Below are 10,410 nucleotides of genomic sequence, written 5' to 3'. Positions count from 1 at the left end.
TGTGTTTCATGTTTTCAAATTTTATTAAGAAGTAATATTTCATATATACTTGACATCGTAGTGTGTGTGGCAGCATTTACGTTTCCCAGTGAATTATTACAAATTACAGTTGGTTGTTGTTTGAGTTTAAACATCATTTTTATGTCATCTTAAACAGAAGAATTTTCTACTGCCAGTTTTGTTTTTATTTCTTCATAAAGTGCATCAGTGACCTCGTATTTTGGATTATCTACAGATTTCAAGGTCAGACTTTTTATTTCATTTATACCTATTTACTGCGATTCACTCCCACTGCTGCTCCCACCATGTTGACCTGCGCTAACTATTCAAAGTCAATCGACGATCGAGAATTATCAAAACAACTTCAATGTGAAGCCTGTAAACAGAACATACATCTAGATTGCACTGATCTACGAGCCGAAGATCGCGTTACAAGGCATAAACTACGTGGAATTAAAATTCTTTGCAACAACTGCTGCTCTAATTTCGAAAGTTTTGCTAATTTAAAGACGCTCTTAAGAGATTTAAAAGAGGATCTTCAATCAAAAATTGGTCTGATAGATCAAAAAGCTAATGATATCAGTGAAAGACTCTTACAGATTGAAAACAAGTTATCTAGTGAGGATCATTCTTCATCTCCAAAATTTACAGATACCATAGCAAATGAAACAGTTGATCGCATTAACCGGGCTAAGAATATTTTTGTTAGGGGTGTACCAGAAATTACAGGAGACATTGAAACAAAGAAAAGTCACGATGGTGGAATATTAAAAAATATCTAACAATAAAACACGAAAACGTTTGTTTTCTATACTTCCACAAAATTTATTATATCTAAGTGACTACAGCTGTTTCGGCGGAGTGCCTTTCTCAAGTGCCTTTCTCAACTTGAGAAAGGCACTCCGCCGAAACAGCTGTAGTCACTTAGATATAATAAATTTTGTGGAAGTATAGAAAACAAACGTTTTCGTGTTTTATTGTTAGATAAAATGAACTTCCATCAAGTAACGGTCGAATCCATCAATTATTAAAAAATATTTTAGATACTGTAATGTGTAACTCCACTCCTGTCACATTTTTCAGGATTGGAAAACCGAACAATCGCTTCCCTAGGATGATAAAGGTCATTATGCAAAATGAACATGAAGCCAAACATATTTTGAAAAACAAAAAGAAACTTTTACAAAACGTCTCTTTAAAAAACGTTTCCATTATCGACGATAAGACTCCGAATCAAATAGAATGCCTAAAAGAACTTCGAATGGAACTGGAACAAAGAAAATCGAATGGAGAGGAAAATTTAACCATAAAATATATACAAGGTGTCCCGAAAATTGTAAACTTTCGTCACTAATTCTGATATTTCAGGTTTTCATAATTGGCTATGTTTCTATACTAATCTAGCTACTTTAAATTCCAAATTTAATGAATTATTATGCAACATTCAAAACCTAAATCCTCAAATAATTCTTATTACTGAAACATGGTTAACATCAAATGATCTTGACTCTCTTTATAACATTGATAATTATTCCCTTTATAGGTGTGATCGTCGTAATCGACGTGGAGGAGGAACTTGTATCTACTTGTCTTCAGAAATTACTAATAATTTCTCTGTTACATCTCTTGATATTACTGTCCCTAATATTGAACTTCTTGGCTTAAAAATATGTCATAAAAACTCTTTTGTTATTCACCTAGTATGTGTTTATCGGCCTGGTGATTCTAGATTAGCAGATGATGATTCCCTTATCGCATCACTTGATGAACTGTCCAGCCTAGAAAATCTGATTGTTATTGGAGACTTTAATTTTAGAGACATTTCGTGGCCTATAACTGATCCACCTAGTGACTTATCAACTTCCAAAAATGTATTTACAGATTTTGTATTAAATTCTAACTTACATCAATTTATAACGGAGCCGACTCGATTTAGAATTAATAATTTACCATCTATTTTGGACTTGGTATTCTCTAATGATCCCCATGTATTGACACATCCCCTAATAAGCTCTCCAGTAGGTAACTCAGATCATGCAGTCATAACGTTTCATATTCAGTTTAACTTACAGTACTGTACTCCTAATGTTAATAAAACGGTATATGAGATAATTGATTTTGAAAATGCAAATCGCCAACTGGCTGATATTGATTGGAATGATGTTTTCGGTGACATAAGGGATCCAGTTGTATTCTGGGATAAGTTCTTGCACGTTGTTAATTTCTGCAAAAACCAAAATACCGTCAAAAAAACCATATACAAAAATAACATAAAACCTTGGATTAATGGTGAATTAATATATCTGATCAAGTATAAAAGAAAGTTGTGGAACAAATATAGACGTACAAATCGCATAGAGGATTTACTAATTCATCGAAACTTTGCCAGAGATTTAAAGAAATCTCTACATGAAGCTCGTGTTGCCTACGAAGAGAGTATAGCCATTAGTAGTAACTGTAAAAAATTGTACAAGTATATTCGATCTTCGTTGACAACAAAAGTTTCTATACCTTTACTGGAAAAAGATAATGGTGATATATCCCAAAGTAACTATGAGAATGCCGAAGTCCTCGCCAGTACTTTCTCTAAGGTTTTTTCTGTCGAACCCACTAATCACCAGTTGCCTAATATTACTTCGTCACGAGTTTCTTCTTCCCTTGAAAATATTATCATTACTCCTGATAAAGTTAAATATCATCTTCAAAATCTAAAAAATAATTCGTCTCCTGGTCTCGACTTAATATCTTCTTTATTTTTAAAGAAATGTTCCGATGCTTTAGCTTACCCACTATATTTGATTATGTCCTTATCATTCACCACACATATTTTGCCTCCCATATGGAAAACCGCATCTGTAACACCGATTTTTAAAAAAGGGAACAAATTGGATTCTAATAACTACCGTCCTATCAGCTTAACACCTATAGTGTCTAAGATAATGGAATCTATTATTGCCGAGACAATTTCTGATTTTCTGCAAAACGAATTGGTTATACCAGAACAGCAGCATGGTTTTGTCAAAGGACGTTCTACAATGACAAATCTTCTTTGGTGTGTCAATGAATGGTCAAGAGCATTAGACAGAAAAACCCCGGTAGACATTATTTACCTCGATTTTGCTAAAGCTTTTGATCGAGTTCCAAAGCGAAGACTATTACATAAATTGGAACACCTTGGTATCCGTGGTCAATTACTGAAATGAATCGACGCGTATTTAACAGATAGAAAATTTTGTGTTAGAGTTGGGGACTCTTTCTCAGTCGAGAGAACGGTTTTGAGTGGGGTACCGCAAGGATCAGTTTTGGGTCCACTTTTATTCATAGCATATTCCAGTGATCTACAATTTCACATTAAATGCAGCAAAGCTTTCTATGCAGATGACACGAAGCTATTTTCTGATCCCTCCGTAAATTTCCAGTTACTACAAGATGATCTTGATTGCATATCGGAATGGTGCTCTACTTGGATGTTGCCTCTTAATGTGGACAAATGTGTAGTTCTTCACATGGGTAAAAATAATCCGTATCTTCCTTACTCTATTAATGGGCGCGTGTTAAGATCAGTGAAATCACATAATGATCTAGGTGTTATAATTAATAACAATCTAAGTTGGTCGGAACATATTTTTCATATTTCTAAAAACGCTAACAGTAAATTATACCTACTGAATAAAACGTTTGCAAAAGTGTCATTCATAAACTCAGTTCATCTGTATAAACTGTACATTCGTCCAGTTCTGGAATATTGCGGAACTGTTTGGTGTCCGGTATTAGTGCGCGATCGTAATATTCTCGAAAACGTACAACGGAAGTGCACTAGGATGTCTTTTGGTCGCTCAAGACCTACATATACAGAAAGACTGAATATGGCTAATCTTACTACGTTCGAACAACGTCGACTTCGAGGGGATTTAATTATTACATTTCGAATATTAAAATACAACTTCGGAAATATGAGAGATATGTTTATACTAGACTTAGACAATGACAATCGTCTTCGTGGCCACAAACTTAAGCTTAAAAAGGAAACTTTTTTTACAACAACAAGGCAATTTTTTCTTTGCAATCGAGTGTTCTCGACATGGAACAGCCTTCCGGCTGAGATTATAGATGCTCCATCTGTCAATGTTTTTAAAAAGAAACTGGATGACCACGTGTTCCAAAATTGAACATTTAATTTGTACCAAACACTTGCTCCCTATGTGCTATGTTTTTGTATATTTAGTTATATTTATTTACTTAGTTAGTTTGCATAATATGTATCTATTTTAATGTAACTATTTAATTTAACATTTCATGCATACTATATAATAATATTGTAGTCTAATGGGCATATGGGTTTCGCGACCCCTGCTCAAATTTATTGTATAATAATAATAATAATAAAGTCAGTCCTTTTGGTTATTTTTTGAGCTTGCTTAAACTGTCTGGTGGAATTTTGTGGAAATATTTACTATATATATCTACATCTACGAGGGTCCTACAGCCTCTGCCGCATTTCGATCTCCACCTTTTTCGGTCGGTCCATCCTTCCTCATTTTTGGCTCTATCTCTCATTATTCCTCTGATTCCTTCTCTCATCTTTAATTTTTAAGAATTTTTGACGTTAGATTTATAAATTATGAGGTATTTGGTTGGTAAAATAAAATAAAAGTTGGTAAAATACATCTTTTTTTGAAAAAATTTTTCAATTTTTTTTTAATTCAAAAAACGAAAAATTTTCAAATCGATTTTTCTAGAAAACAGTATGTCCTATCGACTTCAATCAAGAGTACCTTTTAGTACTAGAATACCTCAAAATTTAATAATCCAGTATCAACAATGCTTAAAAGTTAAAGACAAAAAAGTTATGCGATAAAATAACCGTTGCCCTACCCAAAACGGACGCCTATGACCGGTACTAGAAATTCACAATGGATGAAATCGATTCATCTTTGGAAGATAAATATGCGTAATAATTTTTGTTCCTCTAAATAAAAGCGTTCTGAAGGTATTTAAGAAAAAACTAATTACAAGACGTCATCCTAGCTCCCTTAGGAAGCATTTTCGGACTAGATGAATTGGGTATTAAAGTATTAAACAATAACAAACCAACATTCGTAAGGGGGGTCAGCCGAACACACATTGATATTACGTTCGCGAGTGAAGGGCTATCCAGGAGAGTGCACGGCTGGGATGTCCTTGACGATCAGTTATTCACCTACCACCGGTATATACAATACGAAATAAATGTTAAAGGGGGAATAAGGCGGCCGATAGGACACACGGAGATTTATTTTAACAAAACCAAGTACCTATCGGAGGTCAGGAAAATTAATGAACAAGAGATTTCTGACCTTGGCCAACTGAGAAGAGCACTGCAAAGTGCAGCAAATTTGGCCACCGTGAAGAGAAAAGATAATAAAAAATCCCCCTACTGGTGGACGGATGAGATAGATGGTCTACGGGAGAGATGCCTCAGAGCTCGAAGGAATTATACGAGAAGCCAGGGCAGCCTCGAGCTCAAGGAAATATATAAAGATCTAAAGAAAACTTTAAATAAAAAAATAAAACAAGAGAAAAAAGAAAAGTGGCAGACCCTGATAAAAGCATTGGACGAAGATATATGGGGCGATGCGTACAAGATCACTATGAAGACGCTGAAAATAATCGCCCCATATAGACTCGACGAAGACCAGCGGATGGAATCAGCTGAGCTCCTCTTTCCTACCAAGGATCATCAAAATTTCATTAAGATATTTCCAACGATGGTAGAGGAGTTCACGGAAGAGGAAGTTAGAATAGCTGGTCAGGAGATGAAGACAGGGAAAGCTCCCGGCCCTGACGGGCTGCCACCAGAGGCAATAAAAATAATAGCAACGGAGAAACCAGGTTTGATCAGAAGAATATACAACGACCTACTGCAGAAGCAAGAGTTTCCCAGGGACTTAAAGGAAGCGAACTTAGTTCTACTCCTAAAGCCTGGGAAACCCCCCGATTCAGCAGAGTCTTATCGGCCAATATGCCTTCTGGACTGCCTTGGTAAGTTCTACGAAGGGCTTATCAAGAAGAGGCTGGAGGGCGTGTTGGAAGATCAAAGAGTGCTATCAAATCAACAATATGATTTCGAAAAGGTAAATCGACAGTCGATGCCGCGACTTGGATAAGGGACGCGGCTAAAGCAAGTAAAAAAAGATGGGTGGTCCTTGTTCTGTTGGACATAAAAAATGCTTTTAATTCAGCAAACTGGGGTCACATAGTAGACCGAATAGTCGAATTTGGGGCTCCAGAGTATGTGTCCAACATAATAAAGGACTACCTATCTGAAAGAACCGTATGCATATCGAAGAAAAAGAAGAAAGAAATGACCGCGGGTGCACCCCAGGGGTCAGTCCTGGGACCTTTACTCTGGAATATACTATACAACGGGGTACTAGAAGTAAACAGGCAGAGAGGAGTGAGAGCGATTGCATACGCGGACGACCTAGCATTACTGGTCGAAGACGACATGAATAGGGGAATAATACAAAAAGTAAACGAAGCAATACAGAAGACCGCAGATTGGATAGAGAGAAATGATCTAAAGTTAGCAGTAGAGAAGACAGAATCCATTATCTTGAGGGGACCAAGAAAGAGAGATGACATAATATTTGGATATAAAGGCTCTGTAATAAGACCCCAAAAGACGGTTAAGTACCTCGGAATTATTTTCGACGACAAGCTTAAATTCGGACAACACGTACAAGAAGCATGTCGGAAGGCAGAAGAAAGGACCTCTATACTAAATAAATTTATGCCAAATATAGGGGGTCCTGGATCCCAGAAGAGAATAGTGATGGCACAATCCATCTTATCCATAGTTTTATACGGAGCCCCAGTGTGGCACGAGGTCCTTCGAATGAAAAAGTATAAAGACGTGCTTCTTAGGACACAAAGGAAACCTCTGATCAGGGTGTGCAGCGCGTATAGAACCGTATCAACCATTGCCTTACAGGTGGTGGCTGGGTCTGTACCGGTGCACATCCTGGCCAGAGAAAGAGTCCGAATGTACCAGAGGGGCAACGGGGCAATAGGTTCAGGTCCACAAGAAAGGAAAAGAAGTCTAGAAATGTGGCAGAGGGAATGGGCAGCCGAAGTCGAGAAGGCGGCCTGGACGAGATCCCTGATTCCAGATATGGTGAGGTGGTACGAGTGCCGGCATCGGCGCGTCGGCTACTATTTCACACAATTTTTGACGGGACATGGATCGTTCAGGAAGTTTACTCATCGTATAGGGAAAACCATGGACGATCTATGCCCTGAGTGTGGAGTAGTGGATGACGCGCAGCATGTCGTCTTCGTGTGCCCTGCATACCAGGCGGGACGTACCGAGCTGCAGCTGGGACTGGGATCCCCTCTAGGCGAGCCTCACGAGCTAATTGATAAAGCTATCAATAGCAAGAGAGACTTCGACCTGATCATTGCTTTTGTCACGAAGACAATGAAGCACAAAGAGGAGAAAGAGAGGCGACTGCAAGCGGGATGACCGTCTATTTATTTATTTTTTTAACGTTTTTATTTTTGTGTCGCAGATGGCAGCCAGTGGGGGGAGGATCCTTTACATCCAACCTGCGCTGTCTGTCTTATTTTAACTAGTTTTACTTATTTATTTATTTTATCTTGTTTTATCTTCTTATTTACTTCTTCAATCTTATTTATACAATATTTATCATTTTAAATCAATTTTATTACTCAAATGTGTTGCGTGTTGTAAGCGGTAGTCAGCAGGGGGAGGACCTTTTACATCTAACCCATGCTGACCGCCTTTGTATTGTTTTGTTTACTTTATACTATATATATATATATATATATATATATATATATATATATATATATATATATATATATATATATATATATATATATATATATATATATATATATATATATATATATATATATATAATGGATTTCTACGGCTGTCGCCGCCTCTCCATACCCAGCTTCCAATTTTTTCTATCGTAACACATATCTTCATCTAATTGCCTCGAATCCATTGCCTCCTGAATATTGTCCCTCCAGCTTTTCCGTGGTCGTCCTCTTCTTCTTCTCTCCGGTGGGACCCACTCTAATATTTTTCTCGGCCAGCGAGTCTCATTCATTCTTTTAACGTGACCGAACCATGCCAGCTGTCTCTTTTCAATATCGTCTATTATAGTTTTTTCTACCTTCATACATTCTCTTATTGTTTCATTTCTTACATGTTCTAATCTCGAAACCTGACAACTTCTCCTCAAAAAGTCAATTTCTGTACTAAGTAGCTTCTTTTTATTTCTTGCACTTATGCCCCAAACTTCTGCACCGTAGATTGTAGCGCTCTTCATTATACTTTCATATATTCTTCTCTTTGTTTCCTTCCTGATATCTTTGTCCCATAAAATTGAATTGAGGGATCTAGTGATGCTTCTACCTTTATTGATCCTGTGTTGTATTTCATCTTCACTATTTCCTCGTTTGTTAAATATAGCTCCCAAATATTTGCATTGTTTCACACCAACAATATGTCCTTGTTCCAATGGTAGGTTTTCAATGTCTTCGTTTCCCACTATGAAGTATTCTGACTTATCCATATTTATTATTAATCCTGCCTGTTATTAATGCTCATTTAGCTTCCGTATCATATAGCTTAAGTCATCTTGATCTTGGGCTATAACAACTTGGTCGTCCGCAAAGTATAATGTAAATAGGGAGTCGTCTCCCACTTTCAGTCCCATCGGTTTTACTGCTTTTGTCCACCTCTGTAAGGATTGGTCAAGGTATATTTTAAAGAGAGTGGGAGATAGACAACATCCCTCGATCTTTCCTCTCACTATTAGTTGAGTATATTGTTACTTATTGTCTCTCAGTATGTGGCCTAGATATGATGTTTTTCTAACTCCCACTGCGTTGAAAAGTTCTCGTTCTTTGTATATTTTCTGCAACACTTCTTCGTTTGAGGTATGCGATGTCAATGAAATTTTGAGCATTCTTCGGTAGATCCACATTTCAGTGAATTTATTTACGTATAATATAATATAATTCGCTGTAAAACGAAAATAAGAGACATCTTACATTTTAGTCCGTTCAGAGAGGAGCATAATTAAGTAAGTTTCACCTCTTAATGAACTGAAAAATATAATAACTCGATATGGATGCTGTGACATCTGCTTAAAACAATTAGAAATTTTATTTCCGGAGAAACAAAATCTATTAGGACTAGTTTTCTGGATACGTCCATTCGTGGTTTCTATTACTTGCAAACCAAACGAATGATAAATGAAAGAAAACACGGGGAAGTCTAAAAGTTGCACTTCACTATCTGTCTATTCAGAAAGGCCAAATTCCAAAGAAAGAAAGAGGAATACAGTTATAAAAAGATTGTTATTATCGATTAAAAAATCTGATTAACAGAAACAGTAGCGATCAACAGGTAGCAACAAAAACGTTCCAAGATTGCGGCACTAATTTTGTCGAGATATTTGACACCCATATTCGTAATATAATAAAGAATGGCTGTACAGAGCCCAATTTCAGAAATATGGTAATATGTGGAAATTACTCTATACTAAATAAAATATTGAAAAAAGGAGCCTGTACCGCCATTAAGAAAGACAAAAAAATACACTTTCTTCAAATAAACTTTTTTATCCCGTGCCCAGATTTTGTGTCACATTGGAACTACTAAAAATCGATTTTTTTATAACAAGAAATCGAACCTCACTGACTTGGCAACATTTCGCGACTATGTGTATAAAAATTATTGTTTTTGATCACAAGAACCGTGGTTTTTTTTGGTTTTAGGACCTACTCTTCAGAACCCAATATGTCCCCATAACGATCGAGTGACTGCACATTTAGCATACTTTGCTCCCCTACCATTATCTTTGCCCATGCTTCACGATTCATTTTCAAACAAATTAAGTCAAAACATAACGTGAAACGTATATCGATGTGTATACATATATTGTGTATACTGTATACTATATACCTACTATACACATCGACGTATGCTTCATTTTATGTTTTGATTTAATTTGTTTGAAAATGAATCATAACGCATGGGCAAAGATAAAATGGAACAACTATACTAAATAAAAAATGTCCCTCACCAGGGTGCCGGAATATAAATGAGTTCAAGTTCAAGGAAACTAGCAGACTGGCTGCCAAAGCAACCTAAGCTCTAGCTAAAGCTTTAGATGAATTTTTAAAAGTCCAAAACCATACTGCGGCACAAAAATTTAAAGAGTTATAAAAAAAATGTAGTACCCTTGAAAAGAAAACCTACATAAAAAAAATTATAAGCAACATTGGGTGTAGGCGGCTAAACACGGTCATAGAGGTGGTGATTGCACATTATTTTTTGAGCAAAATAGGTAGAATACCTAAATGACCCATAATACAGTGAATGCGAAA

At 36.4% G+C, this 10,410-nt stretch overlaps 1 protein-coding gene across 1 annotated transcript; it reads left to right on the top strand.

Annotated features, from left to right (window-relative positions):
• Nucleotides 1–1,129: 1,129 nt before the first annotated feature.
• On the top strand, nt 1,130–9,935 carry LOC126890122 (uncharacterized). Its single transcript, XM_050658969.1, has 3 exons — nt 1,130–1,322; nt 1,369–2,577; nt 9,799–9,935. Exons 1-3 carry the CDS (start codon nt 1,130–1,132, stop codon nt 9,933–9,935), a joined length of 1,539 nt encoding a protein of 512 aa, XP_050514926.1.
• The last annotated feature ends 475 nt before the right edge of the window (nt 9,936–10,410 follow it).

This window comes from Diabrotica virgifera, chromosome 8 (genome assembly GCF_917563875.1).
Source record: "Diabrotica virgifera virgifera chromosome 8, PGI_DIABVI_V3a".
NCBI lineage: Eukaryota > Metazoa > Arthropoda > Insecta > Coleoptera > Chrysomelidae > Diabrotica > Diabrotica virgifera.
The sequence above is the reverse complement of the archived record's forward strand: the minus strand, read 5'-3'. Positions and strand labels throughout refer to the sequence as shown.

Excerpts from the sequence above, each read along its gene's own strand:
- LOC126890122 (XM_050658969.1), top strand. The coding sequence starts at position 1,130 with ATGCAAAATGAACATGAAGCCAAACATATTTTGAAAAACAAAAAGAAA. Across the intron at positions 1,323-1,368 it reads AACCATAAAATATATACAAG|GTTTTCATAATTGGCTATGT; the intron begins GTGTCCCGAAAA and ends CTGATATTTCAG. Across the intron at positions 2,578-9,798 it reads GAATGCCGAAGTCCTCGCCA|GACCTACTCTTCAGAACCCA; the intron begins GTACTTTCTCTA and ends TTTTGGTTTTAG.